We start from the raw sequence: 23,316 nt of genomic DNA on the forward strand, positions 1-23,316 counted from the left end.
GCACCTGAAATCTAAATTACCCACACCATAGAAATACATAGAATTGTCACACAAAGTCCTTTGATATTGTCCAAAGCAGTACAGCAGGCAGCAGGGCAGGGGCGTGGGGACATGGAAGTGACAGGCATGACTAAGATGCTTTTGGATCACTTCAGATCCAAGTTGCTGTATTTTTCTCTATTTTTTCCTTTGGTCAATACCTATAGTTGCTGACCAGCTTTTTATTAGGTGATCAAGGTGACAAGATGCAAAACAATGTATAACTGCCCCTGCGCATGTATATAATAATAATATAAATAGTATGGCAAGTTAAATTCAAACTTTTCATTCTAAAGTCATGTGAATTAAAGGATAAAGGCAACAATATATTAGAATATTTGGTAGTCTATCAAATATATTGTTAGGCATAATTGTTAAATTAACAAATGACATATGTGCTGTATGGCTAATTTTTAGATACGTTTGTGTATATGTGTGTGTCAGTGTACAACGTATATATAAAACATTTCTGTTTGCATATGTCTACACAATCAATATTTTTTTCTTCATTTTTTCCTTGTCACGTCTACCCCAGAGAATAATGAACAGTTACTATGGGGTTTTACAACTAGGGTACACTTGGAAGCTAAGCCCTAAATATGATATTGATCTACTATAATATTTTGTAATAAGTCATTGTTTATAATGACCATGGTAAGTAAGCACCACTATAGTATTGCAGGGAGTACACTATAGTATATACCCCCTATCGTAAAATATAATTATATAATTAGTCACCGAGGACTCCCATGAGGTCAAGGCCCAGTGCTTTTATACAGGTCATAAAACACTAAGATTAATTCTAATCCTCTTGTAAAATATGAGGCTATTAGAATTCAACTTAGCGTTTTATTTGCTCATGCAACTTAGTTAATACAAGGTATTGTTTTATTATTACAGAGAGTAAGGTATATGTATATATATATATTTATCAACGACAACAACAACATAAACAAATATTCGTATCTCTGGCACTAAGTAACTCATATTTCTAATAAAAAGAAAGAATTGCCAGTATAAAGTAAAGAAAGATGAAGTGGCTTATTGAAATCTCTCACAGCAAATGTATACATTTCCCTCTAATAGATGAAGTGACTAATGCTGTGAATAAGGGGCATTTACTCAGTTACATGCCAACCTTACAACAGCCGTCTGTATGCCCTGTATAGATGCATGCACAGAGGAGTCTGCTTTTGAAGTCAGACAAGGGGGAGGGGTTCTAAAGTTTGCTTAGAGGGTTTATTTTGCCAGAAATACTTTGCTGACAATAAATGTATTCTTTATACCCAACTTTGCCCCTGCTCTAAATACATATGTGATACTATACCGTATGTACAACTCTCATCCCATCATTATTTAATAAAATCATTTACTGACTGGAGGATTTCCGTCCTATTACCCCATTCTGCATTAAAGCTATACGTACCAGTTCCATGTTTTCCCAAAACATCTATAATGAATACAACAGTTTTATAATGCACTAGTTTTACCTATATTATAGCACTGATTTTACAAGATGCAATTTAGAAAATCTATATTATTACTTTGGTGGGACTGTTCCAGTTCTGCATGTGCTTGTTTGCAGTGACAGGTCTCCAGTTATTTGGATTCTATTTTAAACAAGTCACGTTTAAAGGCAATTAGTGAAAAGGTATATGTGACAGCTTCAGATGAATGGTCTATTGGCAATCGTTGGGTGACTATAAAATGGGGGTGGGAGGGGAAAGAAGAGCATTATCCTAAAAACTAGGATTAACAAAAAAAGAAATATAATATTTTACCCAGGGCATATTTTAAGTGGAAGAGGAATGGCCACACAGGGATGTTTTTTTAGCAGGGAAAGCCAAAACCAGGTCTTGTTTGTTCATACTATATATTGGATAGCTGAGAGGTCAAGTCCATCAATACAGTGCATGTGTAAAAATACTTTCCTATCTAAAAAGCTTTACTATCAGAGGGGCACTAAATCAGGAAATTCTTTCTCACAGCCCTCCAGCACCCAACACCCAGCATCCATCCACTACTAAGTAATTGTAGGTATACCTGTTCACATAGGTTGTTACGAAATGTGCATATTGTGTAAACTATCTAGTAGAATTAAGTCTAAAATGTGCAGATTGTGTAACTTACATTATGTGGCAGATGTATAGTATCTTAATGGGGATATCCATCTAACATTTTACATAATTACAGAAAATGCAATTCTCAGCAACTTTCCAACATACATGAATTCAAGTTCTTAGTGGTTTTAAAGTTATTTGTAAATGTAATTGCAGTTGAAAGCAATGTTTGTTTATCCCTTTCTGTTCTCTGGATCTGACTCTTGAAACAACTTGCAAAACTCAGTTCTCCACCAGATCTGTTAGTCAGTTGGCTTCTGCTATATTGTTTCAAAACCAGAAGTACAAGGACAGTAACATGTATATTGGGAAAGTTGCTTAGAACTGCATGTTCTTTCATTATACACCACCACGAGGGTGGAGATCCCTGTTAAGTAAAGCAGTCCCATGTTTTTAATGAACTGTTGCCCCAAGCGCCAAGCTTATATCTATGCCATACCACCGTATACATTGTCCTGTCCTACCCAAGGAGCCACCGCTTTATATATGTGCAGAGGATTCTGGGTAAGGAAAGATTGGACTAAGTATTCCTAGCAATATTCCTTGTAGATTGTAAGCTCTTCCTTGTAGATTGTAAGCTCTTCCTTGTAGATTGTAAGCTCTTTTGGGCAGGGCCCTCTTCACCTCTTGTATCGGTAACTGATTGCTTTATATGTTACTCTGTATGTCCAATGTATGTAACCCACTTATATGTTGGCGCTTTATAAATAAATGTTAATGTAATGTAATGTAATTACTTTGGTGCCATGTCCCGCAACCTGGTGCCCTTCCAGGATCACAACTAGATGACACAGGGAGTATTTTGTTTTATTTTTTCAGATATGAGTGAGAGCTTCCATACTATTTGGCTTGGTAACAGTAAATCTGAAAACTGCCAAAATGTGTGCATGAAGCAGATGAGAATGTTCCTGTAGAGGCAAGCAATATGGCAGCTCCACCTGGTATGCATATATGCATAAACTTAAAGTTGACATTTTCTGTGCTTATAATTAGTGTTCACATATTTTGAGGGAAATTTTAAAAAAGATTAACATTTGGTTTTCTTTCATTACTGAACATGCCTACTTCTACTCAGCCTCTCGAGCTGTGCAGTTTGCCATTAATGCCTATAGTTACAGATCTAGACAGATGATAATACAATTTTGGATTAGATGGTGTTTATACTAGATCTAAATTATACCTTTACTAACAGCTTAAACATTGCTTGTATACATTGAGTTAATATGCAAAGATGTTAAATCTAAAAGCTATTCAGATTTTGACAAATTTATTTGGTGTATATTGACATCTTCTATTAATAGTTACAGGGGAAACGTGAAGTTGTAGAAAGCGTTTGTTGATTTTATGCTTTCTAAAGTTTCAGAGCTAAAGTCACTAAAAAAGAAATAAATTAGGTATAAATTATGCATCAGGTAATTAAATCCAATCACTGGAGGGCGCCTAACTTGTGATATCCCTCAGTGATTTTCACATTTCCGTCTTCTTTAAAAAAATACTAATAAAAGCCATTTGGCATATGTGTGTGTATACAATGAATGCTATATCCTTTTCTAATGACAACCATTTTGAGTGTATTACACCCTTTTTGATGTGGTATTTCTTTTTGGTATCTGTTGATCCTTAGTAAATTGTTTTTAAGCTAACTTATAATATAACAGTTGGAGGTTGGGGTCCCATACAAGGGTCCCCATGTGACATATTGAAAAGCACATGATATATGTAACAATACTCCCCCAAATTTTTGAGTGAGTGATTTTTGAGACAGTGATTAACTTTGAGTATAAGAACGTGCAACTCCCTCCCTGTACAGATACCTGTATTAGGTGACCAATATCACGTAGGCAGTAGTACAGCAACACTCATGCGTTTGTGGGTCTAGAATAGGATGTGAGAATGGAGGGGGCTGGGAGGTCATAAAACAGGATTTTTCATGGTCAAAACAATAGGCAATAAGTATGTTCAGTACAAACATTTTGAATTCCAGGGCAAGTAATAATTATGAGTTATTAACACTGGAAATATGGACCAAAATTGCCATTTTTTTCTTAGTGAATTGATCCAGCATTAAAATTCCACATTAAAAATGTGCTAATTGGGCAAAGTTGAAAGTCTGGTGAACAGAGAAATGGTTAATGGTATGAAGATGCACTGAAGAGGGAGATGGGACAGATGGATTCATACCTTTAGGGAGAGGGGAGTAAGGAGCTGCATTACATGCAAGTTACATGCAAATGCTGTTTGACACATTTTGTTTTTCACTGAGTGCAAATACATCGTTAATCCCTCATAGAGAAAAAGGTAACCAACATATGAATTTTGAAATAGTTTGGGATGAACTAAAGTTACACAAATATCATATACCTGACATTTACAAAAAAAAAGGGATAAAGGGATAAAACAAAAAAAATGGAAGCTGAAAATGGAAATAGATTTGGCCCCAAGTGATAGAAATAAGCCAATACTGTACATTAGCTTTATTGACCTACTGCTCATTTCACACTCTTCTGCCTTAAATAACGAAACCTTCCATGAGGCCAATACATTTCACATTCCAATAGCTGACATTTCCACAAGACAGATGGAAGAGCTGAAAGAAATACTGTTCCTAAGTACTGGTGAAGGCAGCCTTATTCTTTGTGAACTGTATCATTTCCCTTTGGAGATTTAATTCAAAGGAGGTGAATTCAAAGTGTGTGTGGGGGGGCTTAAGGGGGCTGTATGGGAACAGGACAGATTAGGGGATATAGTTTGAACACTGTAAAGGCACTCAGTGAGAGAAGGGAGGTGAGGTTGAGGATAGAATTGGGGCAGTGGGGAAAGAATGAGAGGGTAATTGGACAGGTCTTATAAATAGCAACACTATAGAATAGATATAATCTATTTATGTTATTAGCTGTGTAAATGATACCGGAAAAGAAAATAATCCTATAAATAAATTAAATATATGGGCCGTGTTGCCTAATTACGTGTTACCTAGGAGAGAGATTACCAGACATTCTTTTTGGGCAGAAAGCCATTAACATTTATAGCATTTTAGCTATATATATATATATATATATATATATATATATATATATATATAATGTATTACCACAGCTCATAGTATATATGTCAGTTTTTGCTTAGTCGTTTTTCTTTTGATTTTTTTTTTGTTTTTATAAATGTCCTTTTTCCATTAAAACACTCTGATCAAAGGGATGTAATACGTTACATGCAACATATTAACTGCACTAACAAATTGAGCAGTTACAAAGAAGGCATAATCATTCATTCTTTCATAAACAAGTGAGGCTGCTTTATTTTCCCAGTCGTCTCTATTCGTCCCAGCATTATCTGCACAGGAAGGCGAGTGTTACAGTTTGCACAGAGCAAAGCGATCTCGGTGTCCCAAATGGATCTCATAAAATTACAACTGTACGTCCTAGCAGATCTGCTTCCTCACAGAGGGACTAAATAATTGACATCCCTATTATTTTTAGCATTGGCCAATGGCCTCATCAGCAGAGGGTACCAGACAAAATATATTTCTGCATTTGTAATTTTTGCTTATTATTGCCAAACAATTACATATGATTTTTTATGATGTTTTGTTACAATGTGTCCATAGGCATACTTAAATTATATTTAAATATATTACATATTTCTGTGACAAAATGGCATTTTCTGTTACTATCTGTGCCATGTGGTATTTCACTACTATAAGTGAATTATAAAATAAAAATTGAAGAATATTCTGGAATATTGTTGATTAACAAGACAGTATTGTGGTAGCCCACCAATAAAATATTTAAAAAAAAAAAAAGAAAATACTTTTGTTTTGTTTTTTCTTGATAACTAAATTCCATGTATACCTCTGACGTTATCCTATCCTTATGCGATGGATAAATGGCTTCCTGATAAAAGGACTAATCACAATGTTGTGAAGAGATGTGAAAGGCAAGATAAGGAGAAGCACTTCCCCTCCCAAAGGAGACCAAAATGTTGAATATCAAGAAATCTTTTTTTTTTTGTTTTTTTAAATGATGTGCTATGTTTATAAATGGAGAAGATGCAGAAGAAGTGAGGCAGGTAAGTAACCATTTATTTTAACAGAATATATACATATATGTATTTTTTATGCAAATAATTACTTATGAAATTGCTTTTTTACATTAAAAAGCAATTCAGTGTGAATCATTACGCTACATCGACAAACTAATTTGTTCGCTTTTGCATTAATGATGCTAAAATAAGTCTTATATAGATGTTAATGTTCTTGAGGGTGAAAACAGGTAAAACCCAAGTTATCATTTTTTATATAGTATTTGTAACAGGTAATTGGGAAAAAATCGTATTTTGCTTCCCTTGAGACAAGGAAATAGCATCTTAACAGAAGTACAAGGAAATATCCACAAAGGGTCCCCAGTACAGCTCTGTATCAGTAATACTTAATCTCACTGCTCTCCACAGATGGAAGCAGCCAGCAGGATTTGCTGAAAAAGGTCACATTTCTAAAATATTTCCATTATTTGCATTTGTATCATATAAAATTGTTATAATCAACAATTAGTAAAAGCTAATAAGTTGCATATTTATTAGTTAAACCAATTTCATGTCTATGTACTTATTTGCTGACTGTACATACAAGCCTATACACGGTACAACACGTGAACTGGGGATCAGCGTGTGCACATTTAGTAATACCTAAATCAGCAGAATAAGCCATGTCATAGCTGGCCGCTTAGTATTTTGCACTAAATCAGGCAGTAATGAGCCTGATGAGGGTTCATTGCCCTCTGACCCCCTGTAACAGAGTGAGAAGCCACAGACTGACCAGCTGGAATGAGCAGCCTCAGCTGCCTACTCAGGAGGGTTTAAAACCTAGCTGGTAGGTGAGAATGGTGCATAAGGCGCTGAGAGTTTTTTATGCCTAGCTGTTACCTGACCTGATAACCATGGTTGCTGAACCTGAAGTATTTTGCTATCACACTGACTATATAAGCTGTCCAGGAGATAATAGGTGCTTGTAGCCCACCATGCCCCCTCAATTATATTTGCTGATCTGTTTTGAAGAAAACCTGCCTTACCTTTGCCTGTACTGCAACTAGTTAAAATAAAAGCCCCTTTTTCTTTAAGAGACTTGCTGTTATGGCAATTATTCTGCAGCGACCTGCTACCCCCCCCCCCATTAGGGGATAGTGCAGGATATCAGCTAAGGCCACATCAGGAGGGGATCTCTGGATTCTGTTCCTATACAAAATAAATCAAGGTGGAATGTTTTTTTTAGACGTGTCCCACTTACTATCTGCATGCTTGCATGATTTGTTCTGGGTTAAAATGTGTAATTTCTGTATAGACAGATAAATAGCTGTTTAATTTTTATTATCATAAGGCAATAGATTAAATGAGCTATAAAAATGTATATTTTCGATCTATTATTAATAAAATAATGCAGGAGCAAAACAAAAGCAAATGTTTCAAAACAAGATCTTACTTTATTTAATGTAAAACCAGGGCAATGCTATTTAATCAGAGTGTATATAAAGCAGCAGTGTAAGAAGCAGAGGAGTATGCAGATAATGCTTTTGCAAGTGGCTCTGCCCTGTTAAAATTTAGAACCGCCCCAGACCGCCCCTCCATCCAATAAATAAACGACTACTGTCCACATCAAATTCCAGAGTACTCTTTCTTAGAAAAACACTGGCAACAGGCGTGTCCCTTCCAGTGGGTGCTAATCAAACACATCCCCTTTCTGTTGTATTCAGTCACACCTTGGTCCCACAAGGGAAGGAGCAGCATAACAGATCATGTCCACCGGTTCTCTCAGTGATGTGGAGGACTTCCAAGAGGTGGAAATGTTGGAATGTGATGGCATCAAACTGGATCCTAATAAAGAATTTGGCATATCCAACGACAGCAATGAGGAAAGCTCAACCTGTGACAATGGTTCACCCAAAAAAGGCAGAGGAACATCAGGCAAGAGGAGAAAAGCACCCAGCAAAAAAAGTCCACTGGGCAACATTAACCAGGAGGGCAAGCAGGTCCAGAGGAATGCAGCCAATGCCAGGGAGAGAGCCAGGATGAGGGTGCTCAGCAAAGCCTTTTCTAGGCTAAAGACCACTTTGCCTTGGGTGCCTCCAGACACCAAACTTTCCAAGCTGGACACTTTGCGACTTGCATCTAGTTACATAGCTCACCTGCGTCAAATTCTAGCCAATGACAAATATGAAAATGGCTACATCCATCCAGTTAACCTGGTATGTTTTTCCTTCTTATTTTCTTCATAGTAATAGTAGTACCAATAATTATAATAATAATAAATTATATCAGTTTTTATGTAACAAAATAAAGTACTGCAAGGGTATTTTCTATCTGTCAGCAGTTGGAAAGACACCTGTGTTTCTTCAAAGGGGCAAAAAAATACTTTATTTTAGTTAGTGTACCATGATTCAGAGTGCACATGATCATTTATCTGTCTATAATTATAAAACTGGTTGTTCTTATTAATACGCTGAAATACAGTACCTTAAAGCCTTTTCTTGAGAACCTTAGGGGCAGATTTATCAAAATGTGAGATAGAGCTCACCACAGAAAAATTCACTCACTTTCTATTCATTCCTATGGGAAGTTTAGAGGTATATTTATCAATGGAAAGTTAGAGTTGACCATTTAAAAAATACACTTCTAAAAAATTCCATATGAATGAACAGAAAGTGGGGGAATTTTAATCTGGTGAGCTCTAATCTCACATTTTCATAAATCTGCCCCTTAGCGTCTATATATTTTTTTTACTACTGGAATGGATGTGTCAGCACTAAATTCTTTTTCTGAATGCACTGTATTACAGTGTATTTTCTGTTACACTGTATTTTTATTTGGAACGTTTTGTTCAGAAATAACTTACAAACTTATTTTAGCCACAGACTTTTTACTACTACTACTACTATTTACTACCTATAAAGCAGTAACTTCAACACACAAATATTTTGTTACCATTGAAATAACAATTTTTACTAAATGTTTACTAGACCCCTAATGTCATCATTAATATAACTCACACTTACATTATTACTGCTTTTCAGTGAATTGGGGGCTATAAAAACTGGTCTTATTTAGTGTTTGTAGTAAACACAAATCAGACTGAAGAAATCACTACAAAATCACTACATTCAAGTCGATAAAGTGAAATAAAATGTTAATTATTCACTTAGATTTAATTTAAAATGTATCAAGATCATACATAAATCAGGTAGTAGTAGGGGACATAGTCTAATTAGATACATAATAGATAAAATATAGATAGATAGATAGATAGATAGATAGATAGAAAAATGGATGATGAGCATATTATTATTGTATCCAGAGAAAGAGAGAGAAAGAGAAACAAAAAAGTAAAACGTCAAATGATAGCTGGCTACATTATTATATGGCTAATTATAATGATTTGTGAATGCAGAATAGGCAGATTGAAACATAGTAGATGACTGATAGCGAGGGGAGAATAGATATATAGATATCTTAATTTTCATGTTATTCCCATGGTGATAACTTTGAATAAATTGTGTAAGTGGATCCCGGAGCTGAAAGCAGCTACATAATGATTAATCCTTGCAGGGTCTGCTCTCATCCCACACAGATAGTCACAATTAACCCCTTCACTCTCTCTTTATACCCCTCTCTCTCAGATTTTCTATACTAGTTTGTTTAGTACCATGACAGCCTATTTATTATTAGTGTACAAGCAAACTCTCTCTTACACACACACACAAACAAACATACACTGTTTTGCTATATTAGTTTGGTTAGTACTATAATACCTTGCGGGCAGTGCTGACTAAGAGATATGTCAACAGGTACATAAATGCTGTATATAAAGCTGGCTGTCTCTTGCCTACAGACTGCTTCTTACAAACCACAGCACCTGATTCTCTTACAAACACAGCACCTGATTTTTTTTTCTCCTTTTGCCAGACTTGGCCCTTTATGGTGGCTGGAAAACCTGAAAATGACCTCAAGGAAGTAGTAAGCACCAGCCGATTGTGTGGTCCCACGGCATCATGACACAGCCAGTGGCCCTGGATGCAAAGACTCTCACAAGTGGGAGCTCCCTGTTTTGCAGAGCCAGAATGAACTGGGATATGTCAGCCAGAGAAAAGCGACCAAATGTACATAGGACTCATTCTAAGCAAAGATTCCACTCTCTCTATTTATCTTTCTGCCTCCCTTTATTTCATTCCCAGGAGCCTTGCTGGTCCAAGAGCTACCCTGCAATTTGTACAGTATGTTAATAAATGGGGGGACACAGGCAGCTGGGCTTTGACAGTCATGCCCTGGAAGAACTCTTCTTGCATATATATATACATATAGATTTATATTAAAATTATAAATATATATTTTTTTCAGACAGGTTTAGATATTTCTCTGAATAAATCTTTATATACATGAAATATATTGGTGGTGGTCCTTTGAAAAAAATAAACGTGCTGCAAAACTCTAAAATACAGAGAGTATTGATATATAATAGACAGGCAGAAGAAAATATATTTTTTCTTAAATAACATACTATTAAGCTTTTATCTTCAGAAGAAAATTACATTATTACATTATTTTATTACCAGGAATATGGGTAGAAATGCAGACCTGCATTTGTATAACTATGTAGCTGGGTCACTGGAATTGCCAACAGGGAATGGATTTATGTGTTATGTGGATTTATGTTCACCATTTAATACAGCAGTAATATATATATATATATATATATATATATATATATATATATATATATATATATATAAAATGAGGCAGATATAGATTTAACACACTACCAATAAGGATACAGATCTCTCCTAGATTATTACTAATGATTATTAGCAGTCCAAATAGCCATCAAAACCCGGTTAAGTATCCTGTTCTATATGTATTTTGAATTTTTATCTAGTTTATTTAGGTGCTTACCTTTATTTGGGTGCTAAAATATTGTTGACAAGCAAATTATATGCTTGTGTTATAATACTCATTATTTTAAGGTTATTATAGAAATGTTGTGTGCGTATACACTCACATATACAGTATATCTTAAACTGAAAAGAAATCTCCCATTGATTTTGTCACTGGCCGGAGGCTGTTAGTACCATACTGGGATTGACACTAAACAGCTTTGAAGTAAAAAAGATTGCTTTTTAATTGTTGTCATTAATACATAAGCGTGTCTTCATAAATTTTTATCTTACTCCAAGGACATAACTGTATGTAACTTGGGAAATACAAAGTATTTCAAGTGAAATAGCTGAGTCTTTCTGCTGTGGGCTTTTAGATGGAGGTTTAGAGGGAGGTTCTGTTAGGCCACCTAACGCCTTGTCTTATCTCAAATTAGCAGAATGACACTTTATTTTTATAAACCTGTGGGGAGGTTGGCCTCAGATTGCATATCTGATTAATAGGAACATAATGCCTGCTCTAAGGATCTAGTGAGATGAATGCCTTATCAGATAGCTCTCCTATCCCTGTGCAAGCACAAGGGTGGGCTGTACTGTTTAGTGTTCCCCCTCTCCATTTCTCTTTTGGATCATTGCATGGCAAGGTGCTTGTCTGTGAACTTTACTCTAAACTAGCACCCAGCAGTATTGTCATCTATTAATTTAATCCAGAAACCAAATGGTTACAAGAAACCTTCATATTAAAATATAAATGTTGCTTGTAGCCAATAATATTTACATTTATCAAACATGTATTATTTACATTTAACAAAACATTGTTTCATTGTTAGATCACTTTCAAAAATTAACAAGGAATAGAACAAATCATCAAGTTTTTTTTTTCATTTCTACAGTCTATAATGTTATTATATAAAGTTATTAAGTTAATTATTAGTTCACTTTTCCCTTTTATTGCTGTCCAGCACAACCCTAGAAACCTGAACCAAGTGGCACCGGTTTACTCTTTAGGCTTTTAAACACACTGATGGGCAAATCAGGGGGAGATTACTGTCAGATAAACAAAGCAAGGGAGACTGGGACAGAGAGATTGAGATAGCGGGGCCCAGGCCTGTGCAAAAGCAGTTCATCCAGCAGATCCCATCAGAGCTGTTTAATGTTTCAGGGTTATGACCGGACTGTTTACAAGATGTCTTCAGTTATTTATATTGTTGTACTAGCAGAGAGCTTTACATTTCCGCTTCACTTCTTCTCTCACTATTTTTCTACCCTCTGATACCTGCTTCTCAAACTGCAGTAACTATCAGATGTCCCATTCTTTAGGTGGGGGAACGCTTTAGTTTGTAAGACAGGGTACTGCAGCTTAGAGCCCTCTGCGTGGCCACTGAGCTTTTAGTAAATCACTGGAACTTTATACTAACCTTATTTTAACATTTTAATCCTTCCTTGTTTTTCTTCCAGTGTTACCGTCATGTATTATTTGTTATTTTTACCAGCCTCCATTTGCACATTGAAGATCTCCTGAATTCCTGACCTTATGCTACTCTTTCCTTAACATCCATGTCTCTTGGGGTTTATCCTGATCAAAATGCTGGGTTGTAGTCATTTTTGTGATGTTCTTTCCTTGTTTAATTTAGATCTTTTAGTATGAAGTATCTTTTAAATACAAGGACAGCACATTGATTTTTTTAAATATATACATTTAATCCCTATATTTTAGAAATGTAACATATTACAAATCGTGACTTTCGGAGGGAAAACAGTACAAAGGGTGCAGTGGTATTCTTCCTGGCTGATGCAGGATATATATGTATATGTATATATATACATGAATGATGCAATTTTCCCCTAGGTTTTTCCCCTAAAAATAAAGATAATTTTCTCTGGGGACCACTGACATCCTGCTATACCATGTGTGCAACTCTGTTTGTCTCCTGTCCCTATCTGGACACTTTTTTTTAAAAGGTAAAAATATAGTCGCAATGACAACAGACAGTGGCACAAAAGTAGACACAGCAAACTATAGCTGCTCTAAGCAGATCTTACAGCATACAGTGTGGCATTGCAAATTACTTTTCACTGCTGTTTAATGCAAGGAAATTGGCTTAATATTAATATATTATTACACCTTTTAGGAAGTGAGTTTCAGTGAAATATTTGAAACCTAATAAATTAATACACAACTTTTCAACTAAGAGTTAAAAATAACTACTTCATTTAATATATAAACTATACCATGAGTATATTAAAAGATTTAACTAATAATTGTTTTTATTGCACATTTTTAACCCGTCTGGCAGTTTTTTCTCTGTATTCCACACCACATTTTTTTATGCTGGATGAACCCACATTGAACAAAATATAAAGTGAATAATATACCTAAATGTAGCCTTGTATACATTTCATAAATGTCGATTGTTTATGTAACTACTACATCCTGATATATTTATTATAAGTAGTTTGAAAGAGATTTTTTTTTCTTTTTGTACTGGTGGCTTATGGGTTCATAATAACAGATAAATAATGTGCATTTATGAATCTTCTTATTTTTAATTGCAAAGCAGTACCCGTACAATAACCGATATAAGCAATACAAAGGTATTCATGTGCAATGCAATGTAGAAATTTAAGTTTAAGCCTATTTTGCTATTCTTAGGCACCATAAGCCATATTTACTATTTTTTCCCCCTATCTCTCTTGACATTGTCAGGAGCCTAGTTTTATCTTAATGAACAGTTGTGTTGTGTTGAGCCTTCTCTATGCCATTGTTTATGTATAACAGCAATAAATACCACCTGGTGTGGAGCTGGTGGTATATCCTGGGAATTGTAGTTGCTTTTGCCACGGCTGGCAAAAAAGAAGAATTAAAGCGGTTGTTCACCTTTGAATTAACTTTTAGCATGACGTAGAGAGTAATATTCTAAGACAATTTGCAACTAATCTTTATTTTTCATTACTTGTGTTTTTTTTAATTATTCAAATTATTAAATTATATTATTTCTCCAGTTTGGAATTTCAACCAGTATTGGGTTACTAGGGTTCAAATTGCTTTAGCAACCAGGGAGTTTTATGAATGAGAGACTGATATATGAATAGGAAACAACTTGAATAGAAAAACAAGTAATAAAAAGTAACAATAACAATTGAACTGTAGCCTCACAAAGTGACTCCGATTTAAATTGGAAAGAGTCAGAAGAAGAATACAAATAATTCAAAAACTATACAAAATAAATTGTAAAGACCAATTGAAAAGTTGCTTAGAATTGGCCATTCTATAAGATGGCTCATTATCAGGTTGACAGACTTTATGTAACTGCCCGTGAAAACAGCAAACAGATTGTGTGTCTAGCTCTGTCTGATTATATATAATATTATTTATAAGAATGTCTTTACTTGTAGTATATCTGTGAAGAATTTCTCCTTTAATACATATCACAGTGATGTAAAGGAGAACTAAACCCTAAAAATGAATATGGCTTGAAATGCCATATTTTATGTACTGAACTTATTGCACCAGCCTAAAGTTTCAGCATCTCCATAGCAGCAATGATCCAGGCCTTCACAGGAGTTCCCCATCTTGGATTTAATTAGAAGTGTCAGTGATACTCACGTGCTCAGTGTGCTCTGGGTAGCTGTTCTGTGAAGCTAAACTTAGGGGTTGTAGCAAACTATCAAGCAGAAAAGGATTTTTAATTTCTAATGCTAATTGCACTTGTTTTAGAGCTGCCATGTAGTCATTAACTGTATCAATTACTAATTAGCCTTAGAGACCCACTCACCCTGTAGCCCGTTGCTACAGGGTTCTATACAAAAAGTAACCAAAAGTCTTGCACTCCAAGCAACTTTATTCAGAAAAAATGTAAAAAATGCAGACTTTAGTAAAAAAAAATACAGGCCTGAATCTTTGTGGGTGGTTCCCTAAGCGCAGTAACTGAAAGCAGCACAGAGCATGCGCAAGGAATCAGCAGAAAACAAGATGGGGCACTACTGGGGACATCTATGGAGGCAGAGATCTTTACTGCTAAAGGACTGTGGCTGCCTTAGTCAGAAGCCCAAAACATTATGTACAACATTTCTAGCCTACTTTAGTTCTCATTTAAATAGAAAATGGGGAGGCAAGAAAAGTATACAGTCAAAATATCTAATTTTGCCCAAATGATGTCTTATCATAAGGAATTAAGGGATGAGTACAAGGGCAAATTGGATTACTAAAACAGTTATTTGAGCTTGGCTCATCACATCTGGAATGCTGGTGCTGATTGTTTGCATTTCCCGCTTTATGCTGTAGGATTTCTCAGATAAATCTTCATCCTGTTTATTTCTGCATGAACATAAACATAAGGCCAGCAATACATACAGTCAGCACTGGCAGGCAAGGCAAAAATCATTTGTGTACAGTAAGTAGACTTACTAGTAGAATTTCTATTAAGATTAAATTATTTAGTAGGACAGTTAATTACAGTTTAAATGCTTACCTCAGCTAATAGTAATATAAATAGTAATAATAATAGTAGTAGTAATATAAATGCAGAAAGTGCTTTCATTATTTTATTTGAGTTTACACATTTATTGCTAATTCGTTAATTTAATCTTTTTGTTCATGGATGTAAATTGTTATGTTTCTAGACTGCTTTCTACACATTTTAATTTTACCCTGTACTTCCCAGCACTCATATTAGAAAATGGGATATCCTCATTATATCATATCCAACCAAATCATGCCTTTATCTGCCCTTTAAATGCATTCATTCCAGCAAATGCATTCATTCCAGCAAGCCACGCCCACTGTATAACCAGGTTATATAGTGAATACAGTACCCCATTTTGTTAAATATAAGGATTTTTTTCAGGTGCATATACAGCACAAACATAGTAAAACTGGTCATACATGGGCTAAAAAAAGTAATATGTCTGCAGCTTATTAGCCATATATGGGCCCAACAATAGGCTTGTACAGATAGCAATTAACCAGGTTGAAAAAAACAGTAGGGATGAAAACCCTATTGGCTTGTTGATGTGGCCTTCACCATAACCTGTATTCCAATTGCTGTGATACCTAGAAACAAACGATCCCTAGGCACAAACAATTGAATCAGTCCAATTTCCCCAGCTAAATATGGGCATATTGGAAGAACCATCAAATTAGTCCGATATCCCCAGCTAAATGTTGGCATACTCTGCAAGCTATCAAATTGGTCTGATATCCCCAGCTAAATGTGTGGATATCGGGGAAATAAGCACATCTTTATATGTATGGACATCTTAACTCCTTCCTGGAACTGTACAAAGGTGGAGAGAGGAATGTTTGAGCCTTACTGGCCCTCAGAGTTTAAGCAATAAAAAATAATCTCTTCCTTACCTCCTCTACTGCATGAACACTCAGGAATAGTAAGTAAGAAGTTAATTATGGAGAGTAATGAAAATGGAGTTGGCCTGTTTTTATAGAACATATGTTTTCCAAAAATATAGAAAAGACTCTGGTTTTTGTACAGTTAACTTCACTTTGGAAAACTGTTTGGTAAGCATGCCAACTTTTGAAATTGAACTAAATGCTGTAAGTTTTGAAAATTCCAGATCTGATTTTGTTTATATAATTCATATCACAATTCAGCTGCAATCTCAAAGCAGTTCTCTTACTCAATAAAAAGAAAAGTGGTTGTGGGTCTCCACAGGTTGAGTTAGATAAGTAAAGGTATGAGATTTTTTTTCCAGGAAACACAATATCGAGAAATTAGATCAAGGCCAAGTACATTTTAAGAAAATATATATATATATTTATTGAAATTGTGTAAAAAAATGTTTTAACCTATAATCATGCACTGCTAATGGCCAGACATTGGCCCGTTTGAATTTGTGCATACACAAGAGTATTGGCTAATTGTATAATGGTTTGATGATGGGGATTGGGCACTTTTTCCACTTGTTGAAATTGAGATTGTATTTAGAGCTGGTGTGAACACTATTGTTTTATCCTTGAGAAAGGTCCTATTGAGGACCAAAACGTCGGATTCTTTTTAAACAATATGTTGTAAATAAACTTTTGAGTGAAATTTTTAAGGGTGTTCAGGCCGCAGAATATTTATTGTTGAATATCCAATTTTTGGCTGTGCACCCTGCTAAGCTATAAGCTTTGGAGTGCAGACACTAATAAGGACTGGTATATATATACTGTATATATATATATATATATATATATATACACCTTATTCCAAAGATAATTATTTATAATTAATTAATTAAATATTATAATTAATTATAATTAATTATTTTAAATATATATATATATATATTTCTTAATTTTCTTTGTTTTTCCTTACTTTTTCTGTATTGATAAAACAGTACCATGTACTTGAGGGTACAAAGATGCATTAATCCATATTGATGGCAATGTTTTGATTCAAATTATGAGAAAACCCATTATCTGGAAAACCCCTGGTTACAAGCAGTAAAAGTGCTTGAGTAAAAAGAGTAAAAAGTGCAAAAAACAGGCACAAGGAGCAGGGCACTGCCAGACCTCAGATGTTAGTGTTTGAATAAGCACTAAGGGCTATGCTTTTGCATCTGGAGTCATAGCAAATGACATCCACAGTGAAGTGTTGGAAAAAAAATGTTTTGGAAGAGTTTGTTATTTTTAGTTGCATCTCTCTTGGATAAAAACATCTGCTAGATTTGTTTTCAGCTATACATGTCAGTGCATATAAGCAGTCACGTGACCTGCCAGCTGTCAGGGCACAGATGACATTAAAGGGGCGCAGGAGCACATCCCTAACAAATTAATGCAACCAATATTCCACTCAGAATATCCTCACTGGATCTGAATATTAATTTCCTGTGCATATACCAACCAATGCAAACCAGGTAAATGGTGCCAACATGCTTTTACATTTATGTTTATAAACTACTTCCATGAAACTATACAATGATGTGAATACAAGCAATGCTAAATAAGATATAAATATGTAAATATGATTAAATGGACAGGTAGCTGCCTTTTAAGGGTAAAAGTACAAGGGGTACTTTGGAGTCATTTGAGTGCTGGGTTTAAAAGAAACACAAAAACGTGGCACCATAGCAACAGAATCTACCTTCTTTTATCCTCTTTTACTTGCATTGGAATTGCCTCCAAATGCCTGTACAACTACTTGTCAGACATACCATACCATGTTATCTTCCTAACACTTTTTTCAAACTATGCCAGTCTTCTTTAATTCATATTTTCTTCTGTCATTTTTTTTTTACACTTTTTTTTCATAATTTTTCTTGCTTTTCCTGTGTTTCTTGTCCTTGCCTTTGTTATCCCACTTCCTCTACACTAGTTTCTTACCCTTTCGCAATGTTCTAATCTCAATTCCTTTCACACTCTCACATAAAGATCTTGAAGGATCATTGCTTAGCTCACTGCAGCAGTAAAAAGCAGATAGGCCAGATAGAATGGACAGTATGACACCTAAACAAGGAGTAAGTTGGGTTAGTACCCCTTGAGTTATCTTGACAGTTATCTTGACATCTCATACTACAGGGTAAGAAGGCATCCCCTGAATGGCTTTAAGCAATGCAGCCCCAAAGTGGTAGGTGCAGGATTTGCCTGTCAAACACTTGGTAATGACCATTACCTCAGGGTTTTGGGAAAAGGTATAGGAGAAGTCTTTCTGTTTTTAGCAGCCTGATGTTGATGGGTTGGGAAAGCTAAATGCAACTATATAAATCTGCTGAGAATACTGATGGCTAAACAAAAATTACTGGAACAATTAAAAAAACAGTTTTAGTTACTGCAATCCTACAGTAATTCATTACTACACATAACTTGTACACAACTGGAAATGCCAAAGTGCGAACACTGTCTGTCAGTTCTAACATATGTAATAATTTATTGTATTATTTTCCTGAAGTAGAATAATCTAATTGGGGAAAGTGTTTGTGATTACAGTTAAGGAAGGACATTTTGTCCCCTGTGGTTCCTTTTACTGAGGTTTAATGTATAAAACTAGCTGCTATACAAAACCAAATGCCAATCAAGAGCAGTGTCAAGGTCACAGGCTATGGTCAGGCCTGATGAGTTAAAAAATGAGTCTATCAAGTAAAGGTCAAAGCCAAGAAATAAAAACAAAAAAACAAGTAGCAGGAAGAGGTCAGTATCAGGGGCTAAAAAGAATCAGACACAAACAAAAGAGCAGGAACTGCAACAAAGGCCAAAACATTACCTGTAGAAAGGTAAACTTGACCTACAGTAAGTATTAGAGGAGTGCTAGAATGGGAGATATATAAGAAAAATAAATTGGGGTGACTGCAAATTACCAGTATCTGATGCTAAAAACCAGAGCTATGGCTACACAGAAATGAAAGAAAACATTCAAGTTAGCTTATGAATTAGAAGCTTTGTAGGCTAGGGGTAATGTTGTTGCACTGAATCATTCCTGTACATAGGCGAAGGCACTCAATAAACAGCCCTCAAGGAAGGCATATAAAATTAATGTAGAAATGTATTGATGTACCTATAACAGAGGTAGCCTTGCGCATTTCATGATGTTATAATACTTAGTCATAGGCCTATGACTTAGGGGCACATTTACTAACCCACGAACGGGCCGAATGCGTCCGATTGCGTTTTTTTCGTAATGATCGGTAATTTTTACGATTTTTGCGAAAAAACACGAGTTTTTCGTAGCCATTACGAAAGTTGCGCAAAGTCTCGATTTTTTCGTAGCGTTAAAACTTGCGCGAAACATTGCGCCTTTTAAGTTTTAACGCTCCGAAAAAGGCGCGACTTTGCGCGCAAGTGTTAACGCTACGAAAAAATTGCGACTTTGCGCAACTTTCGTAATGGCTACGAAAAACTCGTGTTTTTTCGCAAAAATCGTAAAGACGCCGAAAAAAATCGCAAAAAATACGAAAAAATCGCAAAATTACCGAAAAAGTCGCAAAATGTTCGTTTCCAATCGGAATTTTTCCAATTCGGATTCGAAATCGTGTCTTAGTAAATCAGCCCCTTAGTGTATAAATATGGTGAAAGTATGGTGATATAAGGGAAAGGCACTCTGGTAATCCAAAAACAGGTCATTCCAATAGTTAAAAAGAGAAAACTTTTATTATGTACTCATCTCAAAAAAGCTTTGTGTCCATCTGACACTTAATCTTCACAACCGCCCTTAAGGCTGCAGCCTAAAAGGCAACTGTCATATAAGACACTAGTTGTGTAGCAGGCAGCATTTCCTGATGGATCTTCAGTGAAGAACAGAAAATACATGAATTATTTTGCTTTTTGTTCAGATGATCTCCAGTTTAGAATTTCAACAATAAAATTGTAGCCTCACAGAGTCTTTTTGGCTACTGGGGTCAGTGACTCTCATTTTAAAGCTGGAAAGATTAAGAAGCAGAAGGCAAATAATTAAAAAACTATAAAAATGAAGACCAGTTAAAAAGGTTAACAATTGTAAATTCTTTAACATACTAAAAGATCATTTAATGGTAAACTACCCCTTTAATACAATTACTTTTGTCAAGCAATGATAGTTGGCCATCTAAAGCAAAAAAAAAAAAAACAGACTGACCAATGACTGAAATCCCAAGAAGAACAAAGTTTATGTTAGGAGACAAGGCAAATGGTATTGGCAAAGTCTGAATATTGGTCATCTCATCAATTGGGCAAGGCGGAAAAATTTTTTAAGGGCTCTGGCACACGGGGAGATTAGTCGCCCGCGAACAGGGAGTTTTGCCGCGGGCGACTAATCTCCCCGTGTGCCAGAGCCCTAAAGGTCCAAAACATCGGCAAATGTTAATGCTAAATTGTCAGACAGGTGTAGAATTCTATTGTTTCTACCTGCAAATCTGACAATTCAACTCTTAACATTAGTGGAGCAAAGGAACAATCTTTCCTTCGACCACAGGTCGGGGAAAAGAACGTAACTGTTATGTGTATGGCCACCTTTAGTCATGGGTATGTGTCTGGTCTTAGAGAGACAAAGTTGTGGATGAAATATAACTTTGTATGAGACAAAGTTTACACATTTAACATATTTAATCACATATATTCTCCTATGGGATAAAACAGAATAGCAATAGTTTTACAATGCTTAAAGCAAGATAACAATCCTTTGTATGTATAACTTCATTTATAAATCACTAATAAGCATTGCTAAACAACTGTACAATTTAAAAAGGTACATACAGGGAGGACAAACATGATAATTAAGAAATATGTTTACAGAGTTTAAGTGCCATGTGGTAAGAGACACAGTATTATGAAAGACATCACTGCAACCCAGAAACATAAAAAATTACTAAAAAAAGCACAAGAAATAAGACCAACTGACAATAGTTATACAGCTGAGTTTTTGCTTATCCTAGTAATTATTAACCATTTAAGTGCCACGGAATGTAGAATCTATGTTCTGTGGATAAAAGTACCTAAGTGCCACAGATCGTAGAATATATGTTCTGCTGGACTTCTGTGTCTGAGAGCAGAGGAGTGGCTTCTAGGCAATGAGCAGAGGAAAGGGATGAGTGGGCCCTGGGGCGCGATCTCCCAGGAGCCACTAGGCAATAGCGAGCACGTGCAAACTACGTGCCTGCTGTTGCCTGCACTTTCTGGATGCCCCAGTACCCCCCACTTACTGGATCCGATCCTTCCTGCAGACAACTTCATCTTCATCCCCTGGACTTTCCTCCTCCTCCTGACAGATCTGCTTCCCTTCTACCCCTAGTAGCACTAGATAAACTAGGTTACACTCGTAACACACAAACATACACTTAGGGGCACATTTACTAACCCACGAACGGGCCGAATGCGTCCGATTGCGTTTTTTTCATAATGATCGGTAATTTTGCGATTTTTTTCGGCGTCTTTACGATTTTTGCGTAAAAATGCGAGTTTTTCGTAGCCATTACGAAAGTTGCGCAAAGTCGCGATTTTTTCGTAGCGTTAAAACTTGCGCGAAACGACGCGCCTTTTACGTTTTAACGCTACGAAAAAGGCGCGACTTTGCGCGCAAGTGTTAACGCTACGAAAAAATCGCGACTTTGCGCAACTTTCGTAATGGCTACGAAAAACTCGCGTTTTTACGCAAAAATCGTAAAGACCCCGAAAAAATCGCAAAAAATATGAAAAAGTCGCAAAATGTTCGTTTCCAATCGGAATTTTTCCAATTCGGATTCGAAATCGTGTCTTAGTAAATCAGCCCCCTATTGTCTAATACACACTCACAACACACTACTTGCCAAGTGTACACATTCAATTTTGTGGGGTTTTTAATCTCATTGTGGGGTTTTTTATTTTGCTTGAAAAATTGGTTTGATTGCCAATGAGAATAGCATATTCGCTAACCTCACTGTGCAATACCTTTTGTATGTTATTTCAGTGATTATATTTTTTTATTTCAGTGCATTTTTAATGATATTATTACATTTTAGCCATTCTATTGTATTTCTGCATAGGTTCCTGTCACAGCTCATGCTTCAGCCCTCTTTCATTTTGGGAGGAGCCCTTTGCCGCCAGGAAGTGAGAGAGCCAAAGCGAGGGTTCTGGGCAGGCAAGTGAACCAGAAAATGTGAAAGGAGGAACAGAGAAAAAGTAAGTGTAGTCGTGGAACAGGTTGGGTACAAAACCAGTCAGAAAGGATCAGCACAGGATCAGGAACCAGAAGCGTTGTCAGGAGAAACAAACTGGGGTCACAACCAATTAGTCAGGAAAATCAGACTAGAAGCCCAACCAAGAACTATCTAGAATAGACCTATGTTGGACAGTGAAAAAAAGAATGCAGTGCCTTTAAATATTTGAATTTAGTGCTGTGCGTGATGATGTTTTGCGTGCCAAGAATAAAAAGTACACTCTCGCCTTGTGAGAGAAGGCTGCGGGCGTCCCGGTACAGAAAAATGTCGGGCCTCCACACCACCCCACTAGACCACCAGGTATTAGCTTGTATTTGTCTAAGCTAAAATATTCAAAATGTTCAAACTATGATTTTGACTGCTGATATCACTAGGCGAAAAAAAACCACATTGATTTTAGTGGTTTTATCGCATTTCTTTTTTACTTGTTTGTGCCCATGAAAATTTTGTCCATTTGGGTGCCACTGTACGACAAATAGATTGGTAAATCTATGCATATTAAGCATGAAACTGTTCAGTAGATCTCTGGAGTTCATATTTAGTATGTTTTATGTTGGAACATTATGAAATGTGGGGCACATAATGGGATAAAATGCAAGCTTTGTGACGATTTACAGAAATTTCATAAAACCCACTGCATT

The 23,316-nt window shown here is 35.8% G+C and overlaps 1 protein-coding gene across 1 annotated transcript; it reads left to right on the forward strand.

Annotated features, from left to right (window-relative positions):
* Positions 1–7,845: 7,845 nt before the first annotated feature.
* Positions 7,846–10,581, forward strand: tcf21 (transcription factor 21). Its single transcript, NM_001110048.1, is given in 2 exon segments — positions 7,846–8,395; positions 10,110–10,581. Coding segments are annotated over 2 exon segments (540 nt in total). The 5' UTR covers positions 7,846–7,945; the 3' UTR covers positions 10,200–10,581.
* The last annotated feature ends 12,735 nt before the right edge of the window (positions 10,582–23,316 follow it).

Source organism: Xenopus tropicalis, chromosome 5 (genome assembly GCF_000004195.4).
Source record: "Xenopus tropicalis strain Nigerian chromosome 5, UCB_Xtro_10.0, whole genome shotgun sequence".
Taxonomy (NCBI): domain Eukaryota; kingdom Metazoa; phylum Chordata; class Amphibia; order Anura; family Pipidae; genus Xenopus; species Xenopus tropicalis.